We start from the raw sequence: 22,567 nt of genomic DNA on the forward strand, positions 1-22,567 counted from the left end.
AAATAATAAAAATCCGGGACACTGAATGTCCCGTTTTTTTGTACATGATGGGCAAAATGTGTATTTCAGTTTAATCAATACTAAATTGAAGCGTGCCTACGTCCATAAACTTATGCACAGCCTTATTGGCTCTAGAAAAATGACGTAGCATACTGATGTGTGGTGGGGCTGGCGGCTCATTCGGAATGGTGAGGTGGAGAGTGTGTTGGGGGCGGCACGGTGGTGTAGTGGTTAGCGCTGTCGCCTCACAGCAAGAAGGTCCTGGGTTCGAGCCCCGGGGCCGGCGAGGGCCTTTCTGTGTGGAGTTTGCATGTTCTCCCCGTGTCCGCGTGGGTTTCCTCCGGGTGCTCCGGTTTCCCCCACAGTCCAAAGACATGCAGGTTAGGTTAACTGGTGACTCTAAATTGAGCGTAGGTGTGAATGTGAGTGTGAATGGTTGTCTGTGTCTATGTGTCAGCCCTGTGATGACCTGGCGACTTGTCCAGGGTGAACCCCGCCTTTCGCCCGTAGTCAGCTGGGATAGGATCCAGCTTGCCTGCGACCCTGTAGAACAGGATAAAGCAGCTAGATGAGAGTGTGTTGGGACAAAGACAGCGAAAGGATCCAGTGACTAAAATCAGAGAAGTTTTAATGTGAAAACGGGCGGAGAGCGCGAAGCCGAGGCGCTGCAGGAGCGCTCACACTCACGCCAAACAAAAAGTTCATCAGGCGCGCGCCCGCCTGCTCAGAGAAAAGGTGCGCGCGCGCCGCCTTCGCGATCAGGAAGGAAAGAGAAAGCCGGAGTCCTGAGGGAGAGAGGCGCGCGCGACCCCTGACGGCTGATAATGTAATAGCTTTCAAAACATATTTTAAATTTATACACACACAGATGTAATTCATATTTATGTGTCGATATTAATGTTTTTTATTTTCAGTCTGTTTTGAGTCTTTTAGATTAGATTTCTGCATAATGTGGAGTTTTATTAGTGTTATTATAAAAAGAAAAGAAATAACCGTCGAGCATGGTTCAGTGGGCGCGAGCTGGAAAGTTGCCCTATCCAAAATGGCAGCGGGATTGACGCGATCAGGTGTCATTACCCAATCAGATTATTTCTCGAAAGTCGAACTCGCAGCCAATCCAATCACAGGAAGGTGTGGTTTGCTGGGAAGAGGGTGGGTAGTGAGCGGAATAGGGGCGGGGCATTTCACCCTCTCACTGAGCGAAGTCTCATCTCATCTCATCATCTCTAGCCGCTTTATCCTGTTCTACAGGGTCGCAGGCGAGCTGGATCCTATCCCAGCTGACTACGGGCGAAAGGCGGGGTTCACCCTGGACAAGTCGCCAGGTCATCACAGGGCTGACACATAGACACAGACAACCATTCACACTCACATTCACACCTACGCTCAATTTAGAGTCACCAGTTAACCTAACCTGCATGTCTTTGGACTGTGGGGGAAACCGGAGCACCCGGAGGAAACCCACGCGGACACGGAGAGAACATGCAAACTCCGCACAGAAAGGCCCTTGCCGGCACCGGGGCTCGAACCCGGACCTTCTTGCTGTGAGGCGACAGCGCTAACCACTACACCACCGTGCCGCCCACTGAGCGAAGTGATGGAACAATTTTTTGCACAAATGCGTTAGATATCAGGCTAGCAAGAAGAACAAACAAACAAAGCACAGATAAAATGAGCGCCATAGAGCAAAAAGCGGTGTTAGTGTTCTTGTTCGTGTTAGTCCCCACCCACTTGCAGATGTGCAGGGTCAGGTGGTCAGAACATCAGCCCTGGGATTTAACTCGTGTTAACCAGGAGGATGTTCACTGCTCCACCAGCACTCTCTGCTACTAACTCACAGCTGAACAAGGCCTCTCAGTGTGGATCTGCCTGATAACTTGTTAATGTCAGTTATCAGGAGGAAATTTTCACAACCTCTCAACATACAGAGCCGTAATTGTTCACTACTGTGCCAAGCCTGTGGGACATCTCCTTACAGTTCCTCAGCCTGGATGATAACCCCATATCAGTCACTGATGAACAGAGTTTCACTGGATTGAAATATCTCCTCCACCTTTCTCTAAGCTCAACGCCTGAGTTATGCAACATCAAACCTCAAAGTTTACAGGATCTCCAAATCCTCCAAGTGCTTGACCTTTTGAATAACAACAAACAAAAGATGTTTATTGCGGAGGGTTTTGTGGCCATACATCACTGCAGGAGCTCAATTTGTTGAACTGCTGGGTCATGTCTTTGCAGTGAACATCCTCCAACTCCTCCTGAGCATCGCTCCGAGTGAGGGAGTGAACTGCTGGAAGATCCAGAAGCTGGAACAATTTCACAGACACATCAGATGGAGTAAAGCTGAAGCAGCTCTGACCTGTGATGTGACTGGAGTCATTGTGAGATGCAAACTAATCAGACAAATAAGATGTTTCAATCAAAGAATTCATTTGTACCTTCGGAGTACTGTGGATGAGTAACTTGATTCAGTGTACTCCTCAAAATATTCCTCCACTCCTGTGTTGACTAAAACTCAGAAATGAGGACCAGGATCCTGCAGAACCCACCAAAAGTCACAGGAGCAGATGTTTGCTACTTTGTTCTGAAGCTTGCTGGACAAAAAGAAGGGCCATGTTCATGAACATGAGAGTACATATGATCAGGGGTGCCGCTAGAAATCTTGGGCCCTATGAAAGATTACAATTTAGGGCCCCCCAGGTAAAATTTTCAAGCTCAAGCAACTGAATTTCAAGTCTGTTTTTGGCAGCACTTCTACTTTACTATGCATGTGATCAGCTACCTATCAAGTTTAGGTGATACAATTATTTGGTATATTAAATGCAGAACTGTCAGAATTAGACTGAATAGACTGTTGCCTTAAAATGAAAATTCCATGATATGGGATATATATATATATATATATATATATATATATATATATATATATATATATATATATATATATATATATATATATATATGTTTTTTTTATGAGCAACTATTATTAGGCCACTCAGTAGCCTATATGGAGTTCATTCAATCCAAATGTTTGTGTTGAGAGAAACTGCATGCATCACTGTATCAGTATGGATTTATAACATTCTGTATGCACATTATGGATACTCCAGAGCCTCCAGCAAACATCATCAATAATCAGGATTACAAAATGTATTCCTTTGTTTCCTCCATTTATTGACTTATTGTATGTGATCAAATGTATGCCTTGATGAATAACTACACTAGTTTTTTGATACAATTACAGAGTGCACTGCAAGAAATCCACTAGGTGTTTTTGGTTTCTTTTAGGCATCACACATTTATTAGAAAACATAGCAAATGTTCAAATATTCAAGTTAAATACTTAGCAACAGTATCAATAAATCCACACATGAACAATAGCAATGATATCTCTGACCACAGCTAATGTGCAAAATATTAAAGTTAAATACTTAACAATATCAACAAATCCACACATGAACAATGGCAAAACACCTAGACTTAATTATACAATAAAGATACCTATGAAAAAAGGTGATTTTTTTTCACACACAGTGTGATATCCGGACTTCATAATTCATCGCTCCTGCTTAGCAACTTCTAGAATGTTCACCTCTGTTGCGCACATAGAAAAACTGCCAGCTGCTCTAAGCTGCGCTAATAGCGGCGCTGTGCGCACACGGAGCGACACATTTCACGTGTCCCGCTCCCAGAATCAGACTGTCCCATTAGTAAAAAGGGTGGAGGGGTGAAATGACAATATCATAAATAATTCAAGAAAAATGTTATAGCAAATCATAACCATGTATAATTTGCATATTTTAACAGATGAAATGAAATATTTTATTTCAAAAACTTACACAAGACAATACTATTAAAATAATATTAATATCCGTCACAGGCCCCCCTGTCAGTGCCAGGCCCTTAGAATCGTCCTAACTCCCCCCCAGCGGCGCCCCTGCATATGATGCTCACTCACATGACCCGTTTCCTGCGTTCATTCATTCATCTTCAGGAAGTGCTTTTCCCTGCTCGGCATCATGGTGATCTCAGTGAGAAACTGAACAGTTTTAATGGGACTGGGAGAAGGTGTTGGCTGTTTATCGTTGCTCGAGCGTCAGTGATGACATAGCAGCGTGTTTCACTGATGTTCCATAATATTAAAAGTAACACTAAGCAAAGAAAATGATGTGTTGTATGTGAATAAATTACAAAGTATGATCACTGGCAAACTGCTGGATGTGCTGCTATCGGGAAATAACATTAATTCTGTTTCATATCACTCTGCATTACACCACAGCATGGCTGGTTATTTCATTCTGAAGCGTTTTATTCCTCACATGATGCTCTTTGACATACAGCATGACCACAAAGTACATTTATTATTAAAGGAAACCATACTGTGTGTGTTTTCAATCAGATGTTATGTTTCATTCAGTAGATACTGTATTTCATTAGATTTAAGAATAATGATAAGGTGGGGGGCGGCACGGTGGTGTAGTGGTTAGCGCTGTCGCCTCACAGCAAGAAGGTCCTGGGTTCGAGCCCCGGGGCCGGCGAGGGCCTTTCTGTGCGGAGTTTGCATGTTCTCCCCGTGTCCGCGTGGGTTTCCTCCGGGTGCTCCGGTTTCCCCCACAGTCCAAAGACATGCAGGTTAGGTTAACTGGTGACTCTAAATTGAGCGTAGGTGTGAATGTGAGTGTGAATGGTTGTCTGTGTCTATGTGTCAGCCCTGTGATGACCTGGCGACTTGTCCAGGGTGTACCCCGCCTTTCGCCCGTAGTCAGCTGGGATAGGCTCCAGCTTGCCTGCGACCCTGTAGAAGGATAAAGCGGCTAGAGATAATGAGATGAGATGAGATGATGAAAAATCTAATTTCTTCACCTTCAGCAACTGGTTTATCCAGATCAGGGTGTGAGGAAGGTTTAGGTGATGAATGAGATGCCAGCCCATCACAGAGCAACACACACGCGCGCGCGCGCACACACACACACACACACACTCATTCATTCATACTCGGCCGATTTCGAGTTGCTTAGTTTACAGTATTTTATTGTAATCTATTGCTCTTAAGGTCTATTGTTTTGTATGATGTATTTGTCTTTTTGTCTTCCATGCTAGTACCAAACACAATGTTCCATTTTATGTAAGTTTAATGGACAATAAAGTAGTCTGATTCTGATCCAGCTACTGGTGTGTTTGTTGCTGTTGGGAGGAAACAGGAGAACCCAGAGGAAACACACACGAACAGGAACCAGAGCTCAGGATCAAACTGGGACCCTGCAGCTGTATGTGGCAATGCTAACTGCTGTAATATTATATTTCAGTCATTTTTAATTAAAATTTTTAATTTAATTTAAAATTGTAACTAAGCTCCCATTTATAGTTTAGATTTAGTTTAGCCTGAATTATAACTAAACGAGTCAAATAGTTTTGGATTTTACTGTCTTTTGTGTGTGTGTGTATGTGTGTGTGTGTGTAGAAGTCTGTTCCTGCCACCTGAAAAAAAGGTCATTAATGATTAGTGAAGTGATAATGATGAGATATTGAGTCATTATTCTGTGACCTCAACACTGTTGGAAGTGGTTTGTTGTGGAACCCGCCCCCAGCGGCACTGTTATTTCGCCTGGTCAAAGTGTACAGCTTTCTGATTGGCTGCTCTCCCGAGTCCTTTAGTCCACGCCCCTCCCCTTTGCGAGCGGAAGCCCCGCCCTACTGCTCGTCATGGCGCCTGTGGTGGAGAGACGGGGTTACTGGGGCGCTCCGACTTCAACCCTGGACTGGTGTGAGGAGAATTATGTCGTCTCATTTTACATCGCGGAATTCTGTGAGTACAACAACCGCCACCCGCGGATTGAGAGAGAGAGAGAGAGAGAGAGAGAGAGAGTGTGTGTGTTTTCGTTATCACGAATGCGAACTTATCTGAGCTAGCTACTGAACGTTAGCATGAGAGGGAGGGGTTGTGCGCTCGCGCATTCCGGGACAGCAGTGACCCCTCACTGTGAGTGAACGAACCGGAACCGGAACCCGGTAAATCCAGGCGATGAGCTCCCATCCGTCCTCGAGACGGCTCCGTTTAAAACGTTCTTGAGATGATGGGTTCAGTCTCAAACCCAGGGGCGGTTCTAGCCATTTTGGGGCCCGAGGCGAAATACAGACATGGGGCCCTCAAAAGTCAGTCTTGAAACACACATACAGAATAATGGGCATCCCTATTGGCACATGCCATATCTCCTTGCTGTAAATTCAGAAAAAAAGATAGCAAACTGCCACTAACAATGTGCCCCAAATAAGCTCCACAGTGAAACAGGTTTGAGATTACTCCAGCATTCGCCAAAATTCTGACAGTGTTTATTGCTCAGATCAAACCAGAAAGAGAGAGAGAGAGAGCGGCAAGGCAAACAACAGAAGAAGAGACAGTAGAGAGAGAGAGAGAGACAATTTTAAGAGTCAATCAACATATTTTAATAAAACAAGGATATCTGAAATCCAATTATTATTTTTACTCCACAGATACATATTACCAGATACACAATGATCTTATTCTTATCAGAAGTAGAACACAAATGGATCCATATTACCAGATACACATTACCAGAGATACACAATGATCTTACTGTTATCAGAACTACAACACAAACAGATATTACTCTATTGAAACCTCTACATTTCAATGGGATAAGACTGATGCCAAGATAAATGTACGAGAGAGAGTGAGAGAGAGAGCCATTTAGTGACAGGCAATTCAGTGGTTGAGAGACAGATACAGAGGGATTGTGAATTTGTAAAGGATGCAGCCAGTACATTATTGAAATGTCCTTAATCTTCAAAATTCCATTGCTCATGTATTCCATCACCATTCCATAATGGGGTGTAGGTGGGTGAGTGTGTGTGTGTGAGAGAGAGAGAGTTTGTGTGTGCGTGCGTGGGGGGGGGGGGGTAGAGAAAGAGAGCGGTATGAGTTTGTAAAGGATGCAGCCAGTACATTACTGAAAAGTCCTTAATCTCCAAATGTCCATTGTTCATCATAATCATATGAGAGAGAAAGTCCTACTTGTTGCTGGCTTCTCCAAAGTCCCAGCGTCCACCTCTTCTACCTCCTCCACACGAACACATTCCTCAACAGAGTCAACAGCGGAGGTTGAGGCTGTAGCAGACTCAGGCGACTTGAAAAACGTAGTTAGTTTCAGAAGTGCAGCTGCATTCTTTTTGCTTTGTGCCCTTTTTTTCATTTAGCGCAACCACTCTCATAACTGCGCTTCATCTTGTTTACAGTTCCCTCTGCTTTGGTTTGAATTTCCGTCGCTCACCTGTCTACGTCGTCAGATCATGGACTAGTCCAATGTAAAACAACAACCAGGGTGTGTGTGTGTGCTGGGACAAATACTATATACACATGAATTCGATATTCTGATGCTATTTTGGTGTGTTTTTCCATTTATATCGTTGACTACTTAATATCAGAGACAAATTAAGATTACATATATATTGTTTGGTGTTTACCGTGACGGGGCTGACTGTTAGGCAACCGCCTTGGTTTGCCTAATGGTAAGTCCGCCCCTGCTCAAACCATCGTCTTAAACCTCGGGCACTGGGCAGCAACCAGTGTTTATTTTCCTCTGGAGCAGACAAGTAGCGTGAGCGGACTGGGCTTAAACTGTAACAATAATCCATGCACAGTAAAATATATACAATTTTAGTTGCTTGATTACTTAGAGAATGGATTAATTCTCATTAAAGTGCTTCTGAAATCCTAATTAGTGTCTCAGATCTGTGTGTTTTGTTTCACAGAGTCAGAGGCATCAATACTATATCGAGGAAAGGTGCGAATAAAGATACTCGCTCGCTTTATAATTCACACTTCCTGGAACTCGATGAACATAATCTGAAAACTCATCCTGGATTACTTTTATGTTTTTCCAGTAAATGTCTGGAATGTATATACCCAGCCCCTGTGGGTGTGTCACACACTCACTCGTAGCAGCTCAAGGTTGTGCTTTTTTTTGGCTGTCTCTCTTCTGGTACATTATTTCTATTTCCAAAATCCTGAGATTGGTGTTCATGTTGATCTGGAAGAGGAAGGAGGTTGTGCAGGTCAGGAGACAGGCGTGTTGATGTGGGGCGTTTTTTTTTCTTCAGCTCTCGGCTCAATGAGACTTAGAATTGATCAGTAACACAATTCTTTCTACAACATTGAGATATATCCATCAGTAAGAGTCAGTCATATCATTTCATCTACTCCTCAGATGTGTCAGAGATGCTTCTCCTGGTGATGACCCTGTAACTGTTCCGCCACCACTGACTTCACCTCAGACATGCTGTTTGCCAAAACTACAAAAACACACGGCATCTCATCGTTGAGGATTTTGTCCTTGTTAAAGTGGACAGGTGTGGGTGAAGGGAGTGGTGAGAAAACCTCCGCAGATGAAATGGGCTCTTGTTAAACTCAGCTGTTTAGATTTTTTTTTTTTGGGGGGGGTGTATATCTCGAACAGTGTTGGTTGTGTAAATCAGTCACACACTCGCATGCAGTCACTCTGATGTATTGTTTTAAATGGAAACGCAGTCACACGTGGAATCAAATAATGACTTTCAAGCCATTTCGTAATCTTCCGTTAGCTCCTGAGTTAATACAGTGGGGCAAAAAAGTATTTAGTCAGCCACCAATTGTGCAAGTTCTCCCATTTAAAAAGATGAGAGAGGCCTGTAATTTTCATAATAGGTACACTTCAACTATGAGAGACAGAATGGGGGGAAAGAATCCAGGAAGTCACATTGTAGGATTTTTAATGAATTAATTGGTAAATTCCTCGGTAAATAAGTATTTGGTCACCTACAAACAAGCAAGATTTCTGGCTCTCACAGACCTGTAACTTCTTCTTTAAGAGGCTCCTCTGTCCTCCACTCATTACCTGTATTAATGGCACCTGTTTGAACTCGTTATCAGTATAAAAGACACCTGTCCACAACCTCAAACAGTCACACTCCAAACTCCACTATGGCCAAGACCAAAGAGCTGTCAAAGGACACCAGAAACAAAATTGTAGACCTGCACCAGGCTGGGAAGACTGAATCTGCAATAGGTAAGCAGCTTGCTGTGAAGAAATCAACTGTGGGAGCAATTATTAGAAAATGGAAGACATACAAGACCACTGATAATCTCCCTCGATCTGGGGCTCCACGCAAGATCTCACCCCGTGGGGTCAAAATGATCACAAGAACGGTGAGCAAAAATCCCAGAACCACACGGCGGGACCTAGTGAATGACCTGCAGAGAGCTGGGACCAAAGTAACAAAGGCTACCATCAGTAACACACTACGCCGCCAGGGACTCAAATCCTGCAGTGCCAGACGTGTCCCCCTGCTTAAGCCAGTACATGTCCAGGCCCGTCTGAAGTTTGCTAGAGAGCATTTGGATGATCCAGAAGAGGATTGGGAGAATGTCATATGGTCAGATGAAACCAAAATAGAACTTTTTGGTAAAAACTCAACTTGTCGTGTTTGGAGGAGAAAGAATGCTGAGTTGCATCCAAAGAACACCATACCTACTGTGAAGCATGGGGGTGGAAACATCATGCTTTGGCGCTGTTTTTCTGCAAAGGGACCAGGACGACTGATCCGTGTAAAGGAAAGAATGAATGGGGCCATGTATCGTGAGATTTTGAGTGAAAACCTCCTTCCATCAGCAAGGGCATTGAAGATGAAACGTGGCTGGGTCTTTCAGCATGACAATGATCCCAAACACACCGCCCGGGCAACGAAGGAGTGGCTTCGTAAGAAGCATTTCAAGGTCCTGGAGTGGCCTAGCCAGTCTCCAGATCTCAACCCCATAGAAAATCTTTGGAGGGAGTTGAAAGTCCGTGTTGCCCAGCGACAGCCCCAAAACATCACTGCTCTAGAGGAGATCTGCATGGAGGAATGGGCCAAAATACCAGCAACAGTGTGTCAAAACCTTGTGAAGACTTACAGAAAACGTTTGACCTCTGTCATTGCCAACAAAGGGTATATAACAAAGTATTGAGATGAACTTTTGTTATTGACCAAATACTTATTTTCCACCATAATTTGCAAATAAATTCTTTAAAAATCAGACAATGTGATTTTCTGGATTTTTTTTTTCTCATTCTGTCTCTCATAGTTGAAGTGTACCTATGATGAAAATTACAGGCCTCTCTCATCTTTTTAAGTGGGAGAACTTGCACAATTGGTGACTGACTAAATACTTTTTTGCCCCACTGTATTAGCATGATATTTTCTCTTTAAAATTTTTGCTTCTTTTTCAGTAACTTAAACCAGTAGCTGGAATGTGCTGGAATGTTCACTGTGGCTGTGTGGATTGGGGCAAAAGATGATGTATTATCACTCTATGTTGCATTGCATGAACTGACTCTCAGAGTGCTTTTATTTTCAAAAGGCACAATAGCTGACTAGTGCATCAGCGTTTTACAGGAACACGATAAACCAGTAAACATGAGAAAATGCCCTGCTTGAATTTCTGTTTGCATTGTAAGATTATCTCTGAACGTTCTATTTATATGGGGGGCTATATCCACTCAGGAAGGGACAAATCATAAACGCACTAATTACAGCACCATGGAAATGAGAGTCCCACCCCCATGTTACACTTACCCACAAGCCTGATTAACTCCTCTATAAAGCACGAAAGAACATAATTTGCCTCAAAGGTGTGACAAGCTGGTGATGTCCAGCAATACAGACTTTAGAAAATAAGTGATAACTTAATTAGTGGCGCATTAAAATCACTATCCTGATGGTATTTTTTTAATTTTTTTTTATAGGGAACACAGTCAGTAACCTGATAATGATCCTTCCTCCCATTTACGGGGCGTTACGAACGTTTAAAAACAGACTCGAGGTCCGCTACGTGTTGTCCTTTTTAGGACTTGCAGGTAAGCATGAACAAATGACTAAAGCTGTTCTGTCAGATTATTATAAACACTTTCACCACAGAGCTGTCGAGTTCTGGTGTGCTTGTTCTAATATGTTGTCGTTTCCATAGGAACAACTCTACAGTAAGTTGAATAATTATAATAAATGGTTTAAAGTATGTTGTTATTTCTCAAATTTAAAGACTGATATGATGAAGAGCTTTGTAGAGAGATGTTTAACGTCACTGTAAGGAGTCTCCGGTGTCAGCGCGCACGTGAGAGAGAGAGGAGTTTAAACATTGCAGTTTCTCAGCTATGTGACACGCTGCATTTACTTTCTTTGTAACTTCGAGTGAGGCAGAGCATCAGTGAACGACTGTTGAAGTGATAACAGGAACTGATGTCATCCGGAACATTAAATACAACTATAAATGGATAAAAAGTACAGCATGTCATTCTTTAGTTAGTAATCATCACTGTATTGCTGTGGTATGAGCAGACGGAGCGTTTCAGGACGTGGTATTATTGGAAGATAATCAGCTTTGGTGTTCGAACAGAAACCTACCATCTTGTCATTTATTATTTTCCTAGAACAGCATGTGCCCAAGCTTCTTGCCATGTGCTTTATTACTAACGGGTTACGGAAAGCAAGTGGACTCCATCCCTGTGTTTCCACACTGTTTATCGACATGCCCTCTCTGTATCACAGAGATCACACAGGTGTGCAGTTACAGAACAGCGCGAGGAGAGTACACACACACACACTTGAGCTTAGCAGCCAGAGCAATGTAATCAGTGTGATTATCTTGGAAATTTTCTGCGCTGTTTGTTTTGAACTGTGGCACTACGTAAGGGCGTGGTTAAAGACGGTGCAGGAACGCAGGGTCATGTCTGGATAACCTGCATGTGTGTGAAGGAATATAGTGGGGGGAGGGGGGGAACAAAATGTAATTTTTTTTTTTTTTCTTTCTGTTTTTGATCCAGCTGTTGGTGTCGGTTCTTGGTGCTTCCACATGACACTACAGTATGAAATGCAGGTGAGATTTTATCCTGACTTTTCCACAGTCAGTGTTTCAGTGCATCATCTTTTCCACCATATAAGCAGTATCTACATCACTGATGCCTTCAGCTCTACAGAGAGCCTGAGCGATTATTTCATGAATCTTCACACTGGTTCTCTTTCACGGTTGACTTTTCCAGTTGCTCGATGAGCTGCCGATGATCTACAGCTGCTGTGTCTTCGTTTACTGTTTGTAAGTTAGTCTTATGCTTGTGAATTCTTTTTTTTTTTTACATATTATACATGAATTAATTTATAGTTTATATTTTGTTTATATTATTGATATTTGGATAATTTATGTAAGCTTACAGTAATATTAGAAAAAAAAACCCTGGAGGTGTGTGTGTGTGTGGGTATACACGCAAGTTTTATTAAACCCTGTGGAGCAGCTGCTCCCTCAGTCACACTCACTGCAACCCAGAACTTCTCCACACGTCATCTGGAGGAGCCGTATGTGGGAACGCAAACGTCTGAATCAGTGACACTGGACATTAAACGGACTTTACCTTGCCAGCTCTCTGGTACAAAGTCTGAGTCGTGTCTGACAGTGTGTGTGAATCGAGCAGGTCGCTGTCCGGGGAATTCACAGTGATCGAGTGGGCATGTTGATGACCGAGGGTGAAGAAAGTCCAACCTGTGGATTGTGGATGTGTCCAAATGCATGCAGTTTTGATGTCCGCGCACAAACAGTCGTCGTTCTGGACGAGTCGGTCTCCTCCTCAGGGTGATGGAAACACACTGATTTCTGCAGCGTACTTTTTACATCATCGCTCTCCCCAGCCGACACCGAGACCAAACAGAGTGTTTCCAGAGGAAAAAAAAAAACATACTAAAAGCCTCTTTTAGACTTAGAAGTAGACTTCACCAGAAGCCTTTAACAATATTAAAATAATTAATAATGTAATTGTTTGTATTTTGCAGATATGAATGCTTCAAGCAAGAAAATACCGTTAACTATTTGCCAATTGCACTCCTCCTCTTCTTCAGTGTTATAGTCAGTGTGGTGAGGATGCTCTTTTCTTCTAGTTTTACGTGTGTGTGTGTGTGTGTGAGAAAACTGTTCATAATTTAGAGATTATAATCTCATAGATTCTCTTGCTGTTTCCCATGTAGGTGTATTTGCAGTGGAAGGAGCCGGTTTTTCATCAGGTAAGCTCTGACTCGGTTAAAGTGCTGTTCATGTTGAATATTTGTGTTCTCGAATTAAAGGGAAGTGTGCTGAAGTGACTTTCATGGGAGCTTAACACTGAAAACCTCTCAGCAGCCCCGAAACGAACCCCTTCCATCCTGCGCCACGTTGTGTCAGTGTGAATGTGACACCAACATTCCTCAGTGTTACACTACGCTCTTTAAAGCGCCATGAGTGTTTCACCTGAATGAACGCAGAATCAGAAGGCCATGATGGTGTTGCAGAGCCGGTTGTGCCTGAGGGCATGTGTTCAACACTCACTCTGATATCTGAGCATGCAGGAGGTTAATCACACCATGTATTTTTTTTGTTTCACCCTGGTTTCCTGGGGGAGTGAGCTAAACACACACTTTTCTGGGTGTGACACAGACAATGATGTGTTTATTATATACACAACACTGGTTGACCTTTTTATTTTATTTTCTTAAGGTCATGTATGCTGTGCTGGTGGCGTTCTTAGTGTTCCGGTCTGTTTTCATCGTCACATGGTGAGTTATTGTTTTTTTTTTAGTTGTTTTAACCCTTTACAAGCCAAAGAGCCATCAGCAAGTCGAGCATTATGTGGAGGACATGTCTGATCTTATTGAAACGAGATGTTCTTCCTGCTGCAGGGTGTATCCGTGGCTGAGAGTGCTGTGCTACATGTCCTTATCCGTCTTCCTGCTGGGATTTGTTTTATGGAACATCGATAATATAGCTTGTGACACTTTAAGGTAATTAGGGTTCTAGAGCTGCATCCTGCAGCTGTGTTTCTGTAATAATGTTCTTTAAACAATTGTTATTTTTTCAGAGCCATGCGACAGAGGCTGCCTCCTGTAGTTGGAGCAGTGACGCAGCTCCACGCCTGGTGGCACATTCTCACAGGACTCGGCTCTTACCTGCACATACTCCTCAGGTACTTCCTGTCTCACTTCAGCCCAGTGAACTGCGACGCCGTTTCACTTGTTTGGAATGTTCATAATTTTTTTTTCCTTCCTCTGATGATGCAGCCTCCAGATTCGGACAACATACCTCGAATACAGACCGAAAGTCAAGGTGAGCACTGCCTCGGTGAGTTTCAGACCTCCATCGAGGAGTCCAAGATCAGTGTGGTGTCCATGTTGAGAGACATCTTTGGTGCTGGCTGTACCGCTCGTCTCCTGTGGATCCAGACCTCGATATCAGTGTGTTTGCAGAATGAATCCCCAGTTTCTCTCACTAAAGAGAACGCTCGGTCATCCAGTGCTCGATATCACACACTGGAGCCCACACTCTTCACACTGCTGTGACTCCTCCTGGATTTATCTCTCTTCTTTATTCACTGCTCTTTTTCTGTCTGAAAATGACTTGATTATCTGATTAGCTACACACTGACCTGTCTGTCTGTCTCCCTGCATGATTTTTCTGTCTGATCATCTGTCCACCATTTAACTGACTGACTGTCTGTCTCTCTCTCTCTTTGTCTGTCTGTGTGTCTGTATTTTCATTGAAGTTATTGTCTCTCAAGTCAAGTCAACTTTGTCAAATATGCTATACATGCTCGACATAGAGCACAGATGAAATTTCAGTCCTCTCTGACCCACGGTGCAAACAGGCAATGCAATAAATACAAATAGAATAACTGAAAAACAATATAAACAGTATAAACACTCTAGATAATAGACAGACTAACACACACACACACCTGTGTTTTTTTATATATATATATAAAAAATCTCCTCACCCCCGGCGGGGGGTGGTATCCATGTCATCCTCAAGCTCGGGTCCTCTACCAGAGGCCTGGGAGTTTGAGGGTTCTGCGCAGTATCTTCGATGTTCCTAGGACTGCGCTCTTCTGGACTGAAGCTTCAGATGTTGTTCCTGGGATTTGCTGGAGCCACTCTCCCAGTTTGGGGGTTACTGCCCCAAGTGACTACCACGGGGACCACGCAGCCCTTGACCTTCCACATCCGTTCCAGCTGCTCTTTCAACCCTTGATACTTCTCAAGTTTCTCATGTTCCTTCTTCCTGATGTTGGCGTCAGCTGGGATCGCCACATCTATCACCACCACCCTCTTCTGCTCTTTGTCCACCACCACTATGTCCGGTTGGTTAGCCAGGATCTGTTTGTCAGTCTGGAAGCTGAAGTCCCACAGAACCTTGGCCCTGTTGTTCTCAGCCACCTTCTGTGGTATGGCCCATTGGGACTTGGGTACTTCTATTCCATACTGGTTGCAGATGTTCCTGTATACTATCCCAGCCACTTGGTTGTGCCTTTCCATGTATGCTGATCCAGCTAGCATCTTACACCCTGCTACTATGTGCTGGACTGTTTCAGGGGCTTCTTGGGTCTGATCTACTCTGGTAGATCCTGGCCTCTGTGGCTCTTGTGCTTATGGCCTGTTCTTGTGCTGCCATGATTAGTGCCTCTGTGCTGTCTGTCAGTCCTGCATTATCCAGCCACTGGTAGGATTTCTTGATATCAGCCACTTCCTCTATCTGACGGTGGTACATGCCATGTAGGGGTTTGTCCCTCCAGGTTGTCTGTTCCTCCTCCTCCTCTGCCTTCTCATCAGGGTTCTGCTGCCTGAGACATTCACTTAGCAGTTCATCCTTTGGGGCCATCTTTCTGATGTATTCTCGGATTTTCGATGTTTCATCCTGGACCGTGGTCTTGATGCTCACTAGCCCTCGGCCTCCCTCTTTCCGCTTAGTGTATAGTCTCAGGGTGCTGGACTTGGGGTGGAACCCTCCATGCATGGTGAGGAGCTTTCGAGTCTTGATATCTGTGGCTTCTATCTCCTCCTTTGGCCAGTTTATGATACCAGCGGGGTATCTGATGACTGGTAGTGCGTACATGTTGATGGCTCGGACCTTGTTCTTACCATTCAGCTGACTTTTCAGGACCTGCCTTACTCTCTGGAGGTATTTGGCTGTGGTTGACTTCCTTGTGGCCTCTTCATGGTTTCCATTAGCCTGTGGGATGCCAAGGTACTTGTAGCTGTCTTGGATATCACCTATGTTGCCCTCTGGTAGGTCAATCCCCTCAGTCCGGACCATCTTGCCTCTCTTTGAGACCATCCGGCCACACTTGTCCAATCCGAATGACATCCCTATGTCATCGCTGTAGATCCGGGTGGTGTGGATCAGCGAGTCTATTTCTCGCTCGTTCCTGGCATACAGCTTGATGTCATCCATGTAGAGCAGGTGGCTGATTGTTGCCCCACTACGGAATCGGTACCCGTAGCCGCTCTTCGTGATGATCTGACTGAGGGGGTTCAGGCCTATGCAGAACAGCAGTGGTGATAGCGCATCTCCTTGGTATATGCCGCACTTGATGTTGACTTGGGCAATGGGTTTTGAGTTGGCCTCTAGGGTTGTCTTCCACATTTCCATTGAGTTCTGGATGAAGGTCCTGAGGTTCCTGTTGATCTTATACAGTTCCAGACATTCCAGTATCCATGTGTGTGGCATTGAGTCGTAGGCTTTCTTGTAGTCAATCCAGGCAGTGCACAGGTTGGTCTGTCTCTTCTTACAGTCTCGGGCGACTGTTCTATCGACCAGTAGCTGGTGCTTGGCTCCTCTGGTGTTACTGCCAATTCCTTTCTGTGCCTCGCTCATGTATTGAGCCACATGCTTACTCATTTTTGCCGCAATGATGCCTGACAGGGCCTTCCATGTTGTGCAGAGACAGGTAATTGGCCGGTAGTTGGATGGGATGGGACTGTCCTGCCTTGGGTTAGCCATTCTGGGTGGGTCCCATCCCTGGTTCATCTGTGCTGCTAGGCGTTCATGGAGTGCAGTTAGCTTCTTCAGCCAGTACGTATGGATCATATCGGGGCCTGGTGCTGTCCAGCTCTTCATCTTTGACACTCTTTCTTGGACGTCTGCCATTGAGATGGTTACTGGTTCTTGTTCTGGGAGGTTACTGTGGTCAGCTCTTAGGTCCACTAACCATTGACCGGTTGTTGTTCCCCTGCTGGTTCAGTGGAGAACAGCTTGTTTATTCTCCTCTCCCTCCTTGGTGTATCTCTTCAACCGGGTGGCCAGAGCTGCTAGTCGCTGGTATGGAGAGTGAGTTGTACTTCCTGGGTGCCCCTTTATTCACCATGTTCCCTTTCTGTAGTTCAGCTAGCTGGCTAACTTCTCTCCGTGCTGCCTTTATCTTGGCCTCTAATCGTCTCTTCCATGGTGGATACTGTTTATGTCCCGAGCCCACCTTGTGTCCAAGCATCTCCATGATTACTGTTGCTGTACTGTGTATCAGCTTGTTGGTCTCAGTGATGGTTCTTGTGGAGATTGTCTTCAGAGCAGCATTCACATCTACTAGTAGATCTTCTGAAGGTACTTGGCAATTCAGCTTTAGTATTCGTCGGGGGCTCCAGGTTTCCAGTTGGGTCACGATCTTCCTTCTCAGGTCAGCAGCTCTTGTGTTGAGGCTTAGCTGTTGGGGCTTGGTACCCAATCTCTGGTTGTGGGGATGATGACACCTCCCCGCTGACCTGTCTTGCTGGCATTGTTGTTGTATTTCATTAACCCTTTGGTGACTGACCCCTTGAAAATCGTTCCTCCAGGAACGATGACGTTTCAGTTGTCAAGACAACGGAAAAACTAAAACTAAAGTTACAACGTTTATCAACAAAACAAGTTACAACAAAATCTTTCTGTTTTGTATTTTAGTTTTTCCGTTGTCTTGACAACTGAAACGTCATCGTTCCTGGAGGAACGATTTTCAAGGGGTCAGTCACCAAAGGGTTAATCTCTAGTTGTGATAGTAGATTTCGATTACGGATGTTGGAACACTGGGCTAATAGCTGTTTCTTTGTTAGAATTGATTGTGGGTTTCGAAGTATCCAATGGTCCCACATTCGCTGCATGTATCCCCTCTCTCTGGGATTGCTTGTATAGTAGCATTCCAGCAAATCCGTATTTTCTGTCCTCGTCCATCGATGTCTTGTTCCAGTAGCCCATTTCTCATCAGTTTGCCCTGGTTCCCTAGCAACTGATGCAGACCCTGTTGACCCGGGCGACGTCTGAGCCGGTATGACTCTATCAGTTATGTCTTCACTCATTCCTGAGGTAGGCTGATATATCATGAGGGGTCTTTCTGGATGATGTTTTGCCCCAACCGGGATTCGAACCCTGATTTCCCGCGTCATAGTCAGTGAGCGTTACCACTGTACTATCCAGCTGATATATATATTTTATTACACACACACATTTTATATATATATACCATATACATTGGAGCAAAAGGACATAGGTCTCTCTGTCTAGTTAACGGAGTTTTACCTTTTATCTGCTTTTGTCTCTTCAATGAACTGCCTGCATCACTGGATGTTTTGTCTTCCCATCAAACTGTCTGTCTCTCTGTCAGTGTACTGAACTCATCATTTAATTGAACTGATTTTCCTTTTGTCTTTCTCGCTGTCTGTTTTTAACTGATACTTTTGACCATTTGTCTCTGTCTGTCTGATTTCAGCGATTGTGTCTCCTTGTCTGTCTTCCTGCCTTATTGTTTTGAGCGTCTCTTTCTGTAACTGTCTGCTGTTCTGTGGTTCTTCTCTTTCTGTCTCCTGATGATTATCTTCAGTAAAAATGATCTGTAATTGAACTGTGTTCTCATCAGAGAGACCGGTTACCAGATCATCTCCTCAATAGATTTCCTGTCCCTCTAATTCTCTGATCACTTCATTCCCTTCATGCAGTTCCTCATATATATATTTTTTTCTCTGTCTCAGTTCCTGTGTGGTGTTTGGCCTGTGCTACAGGTCGAGTCCCAGAAGATGAGTTGAGGATGTGGTGAGGGGATGAACACAGCAGCGGATCACAGAGCTCACGCGCTGTGAAGCCTGGCTCCATGCCCGGCCCGCTCAGGGAAGGGAGCAGCAGCTGGATTTACCCACAATTCCCTCCTTCAGTTTGCCGAGTGTCGTTTGGAGAGACTTTCCCAACTGTGGAAAAGTTTCTGCTTGTGTTGATTTTAAATATTGATATAAGATCAGAGCTTTGTGGAAGGAGACAGGTTTATTTTTGCACACTGCTGACATACGATCCCCTCCGCTGCCACACACTCGCAGACGAACCCTCCATCCACACCAGGAAGTGACAAAACAATGGCTCATGGTTTATTCTCCACGTACAGGCATTATGGGAAACAAATAAAACTTGGAAGGACATAGCAGAGATGTTTTGTGCCTCCAGTAAGAGCATGTTACTCATGCAATTCGTTTACTTTCTTAATCTGTTAATGAGGGTCGTATAAAGTTAAGCATGTAACATAATCATCAGCTTCATTTTGGTGGCCATCATTTCTTACGGGAGCTCGAGAGATTTGTTGTTTTCTAGTGTAAACTTAGAATCAGTGGGTGGAGATGTCAGAGTGTGATTATTACTGGTGTTTTTTTTTTTTTTTTTTTTAAATATATATCTACCTAGGAATGATGTAAAATCTTGATATTGATTGCAAATCATGTCTAATCATTATCCACTTGACCACTAATACACACATTTCAGCTCAACGTCGCTATTTTTAAAAATAGCAGTTATGTTTTGTCGTCTCCGCTGTGGCCGTCTTCGTGATTTAGTTTAAGCCGTCTTGCTGTTTTTAATGATCGTAAAAGGTGAAAGTGAACGGGGTTTGAGGTTGGGGATGGCCTCACTGGCGTCGTATGGAAATGGTCAGATTGAACTCTTGAAATCAACTGGAGTTGATGATTTTTAAACAAACCTGTTAGCCTGCGTTTCTTTTGGGTACTGGATCCTTGTCTGTGAAGGAATTGACTGAATTCATTAATTTCACTTTGTGCTCCTGCGCAGGAATACTGTAAGCTACTTTGCTAGCGTTTTCTTAATGAATGTATGGACTTCAATTAGGGATGCGTTTATACTGATATTGGTGTCGGCCATCAGTCAGAAACTGATTTATTCCTCAAAAAACATGGCATGGTTGTTTAAAATGAGCACGTGGTGCTGTGGATTGTACACGTGGGAAGATATCCACAGGAGAGCACTTCATTACTGCGAGCACTGAGACACGCCTCCTTTCCCCTCGCTCGTCAGCGTCAGCACTTTGCTCGGGTCAGGGTGCAGCTCACGGCTCTCCATTTTAATCACCGCGCTGACTGATGCCACCGTCATGCCTTCGCACTTTGTATTAATGGGATTGTTTAAAGGCCAGAACATCAGAGTTTAAACTCAGCAGGAGTTCATTTCAAACAGCACACACAAACGCCGCTGAGTAAAACGTTCCACGGCTTCTCTGATTGGTCAGGACTAAACCCGGTACTCATTCCATTTTCAGTACTAAGGCATCAAACTCATTCACAATGGTATCGATGCATCCCTAATTTCATCCTCTGATATTTATGATGTTTTGAGTTTCTAATCTGTGACAACTGTCATTAATTTTTCTGTAGTTGTTTTTAATTTATATACACTACTGGTTTTTGTCTTCCTTGTGAGGCATTTTATGAAGGAATGGTCGCTCGTGAAGTGATGTGCAATTGCTGTTTGAAAAACAGACTAATTAATTAATCTCTCCATTTCATCGTTCTGTTCAACACTGAGTAAATGATACTAATTGGGAAAGTAATTCATTTAGGAAACCAATTAGTTGTCCATTGTCAGTTCTCTCCTCTATGCACAAACTTTTTTTGGGGGGAATCCTGACCCAACGTAAGCTGCACATCGAAAGGGAATTGACCTTAATTTCACTTCTGAAGCACTACAGTGCCTGTTTATGCACAAGGCTCCCGTCTTACCTCCTGCTCAAATCCTGTTCAGTTACTTGAAGTTGCAGTGTGAATGGTTGGAAACTGGTATAGATGTGTATAATATCTGTTTTTGTACTCGTACAGTGGAGGAGGATACATGGTGTGTTGTGTCTTCAGCTGTGTGTCACTATATGAAGCTCCAGTGTAATATTGAACGTATAACCCACCTGCCCTGCTGCTTTGGTTCGAGTGGACCTGCTGATATCACGGTGCCTTATTTAGATTTAGTCCTCGCGCAACATCACTAGGACTCTGTATTACCACACATTACCTTTTCTTGATGTTGACTCCATCCTCCTGGTGGTGAGGGCCAAGGCAAATAAAGAACAAACGGAATTACTGCCAACGCTGTTCCTGTGCCATCTTGTGAAGGCATCGGTCCTTCTGTAAAATCACTGACCATATCCTGGTGGAACCACAGCACAAGCTCCTGTCTGGAAGCGTTACGTTTCCTTCAACTGCTGAATGTTGAGTCATTTCAGAATTGTTCAATTAAACTTGGTGTAGTTGGAATATTGCTGTGATTCTTGTGGTTAATTTTTCAAATGTCATGTTTTATAACTTGTTCACACAATAGCCTGAAAAAAATTTCCTTTAAAAACCTAGCCATGGCACTTTTACAGTCCTTGCGTTTCCTAACCTCATCATGAGCACAAACACTTTAAAGCAAAACTCACATGCAAGAGCAATATCTTTCTGTAGATCTGACCCAGAGGAACTCGCTGGCAGCAGCCCAGTGCAAATGTAGCAAGGTTGGTTCTTCCCACTTGCCATTGGCAGCAAACTCCTTGAGCTGGCTTTGGTATTGGGAATTTTATTTGTTCTGTTCGAGCTCCCTCTATGGAACTGTTGTGGCTCTGCCCTGCATTTACCCTGGCTGGGAGAGGTATGAATCCAGAGCAGTTGGATCATAATCGACACTTTAATGATCTATAACCTGAGTCTAAGTGCACATAACAGTGTCTTCATGTATTATATGACAAGTGCACAAGAATAGTGTCGCTCACTACATTTGGAAAGACTATTTCGAGAGCTTATGATTTCTAGCTTTGTTAACCATGTGGTTTTGTTGTTGTAGTACGTTAGCTAGTGCTATCTTCACATAAAAAGCTTGCTTCTGCTTGTCTCTCTCGTGTTCGGCTGCCTTTGTGAAGATTCATGATCATCTTTTGCTCTTTGTTATAAATGTTAACAGAATAAACATTTGGGTGCCAAAAGCATATCAGCGGTGTATCATCAATCACAACCCAGCGAGTAAAGAACCGCAACACTTACAGTCATGCAGGTCAAGAGCTTCAGGGAATGTTCACAAACATCACAATTATCAGAAAGAGGTGGGAAACTGATCTTGGTGGGCTTGACCATGATATGATGATCGGTTTCAGGTGGGTAGATTTCAGAAAGTGTTTGTGTCCTGGGATTTTCACAGAAACATCCAGTGAGCTGCAGTTCTGTGAATGAAATGCCTTGATGATGAAAGGGGGTGGAGGAGAAGAGAATCTTTAAACTTACAGAATTAATCAAGTTAAAGTCAGAAGAGGACATTTCAAACTGAAGCTGACTGAGGATTGTCGGTGTTGGGCTGCAGTTACGCGTCTGCCCGCCAGGGGGCGTGTGGAATTGTTTCACAGTTGATTGAGATGACTGTGTCCCAGTGGCGGCTCCTGAATTTTTTTTCAGGGGGGGGCAATTTCCCCCCGTTATGTCTACACGGACC

General features: G+C 43.9%; 1 protein-coding gene and 1 pseudogene across 4 annotated transcripts; both read left to right on the top strand.

The window, feature by feature from the left end:
* The first annotated feature begins 1,671 nt into the window (after nt 1-1,671).
* LOC132873772 (tsukushi-like) lies at nt 1,672-5,482 on the top strand (annotated as a pseudogene).
* Nucleotides 5,483-5,682: 200 nt separating this feature from the next.
* On the top strand, nt 5,683-21,363 carry acer3 (alkaline ceramidase 3). Of its 4 annotated transcripts, XM_060909545.1 has the most exons (11): nt 5,683-5,806; nt 10,779-10,889; nt 11,853-11,905; nt 12,069-12,121; nt 12,850-12,931; nt 13,042-13,077; nt 13,547-13,605; nt 13,729-13,830; nt 13,908-14,012; nt 14,107-14,152; nt 18,817-21,363. In XM_060909545.1, exons 1-11 carry the CDS (start codon nt 5,704-5,706, stop codon nt 18,868-18,870), a joined length of 804 nt encoding a protein of 267 aa, XP_060765528.1. In that variant the 5' UTR covers nt 5,683-5,703; the 3' UTR covers nt 18,871-21,363. The 4 variants fall into 4 exon arrangements, with proteins under 4 accessions (XP_060765528.1, XP_060765527.1, XP_060765530.1 ...); XM_060909544.1 differs by having other exon boundaries at nt 14,107-21,363; XM_060909547.1 differs by lacking the exon at nt 10,779-10,889.
* Nucleotides 21,364-22,567: the final 1,204 nt, after the last annotated feature.

The sequence above is a fragment of the Neoarius graeffei genome, chromosome 25 (assembly GCF_027579695.1).
Source record: "Neoarius graeffei isolate fNeoGra1 chromosome 25, fNeoGra1.pri, whole genome shotgun sequence".
NCBI classification, from domain to species: domain Eukaryota; kingdom Metazoa; phylum Chordata; class Actinopteri; order Siluriformes; family Ariidae; genus Neoarius; species Neoarius graeffei.

Coding starts and splice junctions, on each gene's coding strand:
- acer3 (XM_060909544.1), top strand. CDS start 5,704: ATGGCGCCTGTGGTGGAGAGACGGGGTTACTGGGGCGCTCCGACTTCA. Junction 10,890..11,852: donor GTCCTTTTTAGGACTTGCAG/GTAAGCATGAAC, acceptor TTTTTGATCCAG/CTGTTGGTGTCGGTTCTTGG. Junction 13,606..13,728: donor TCTGTTTTCATCGTCACATG/GTGAGTTATTGT, acceptor TTCCTGCTGCAG/GGTGTATCCGTGGCTGAGAG.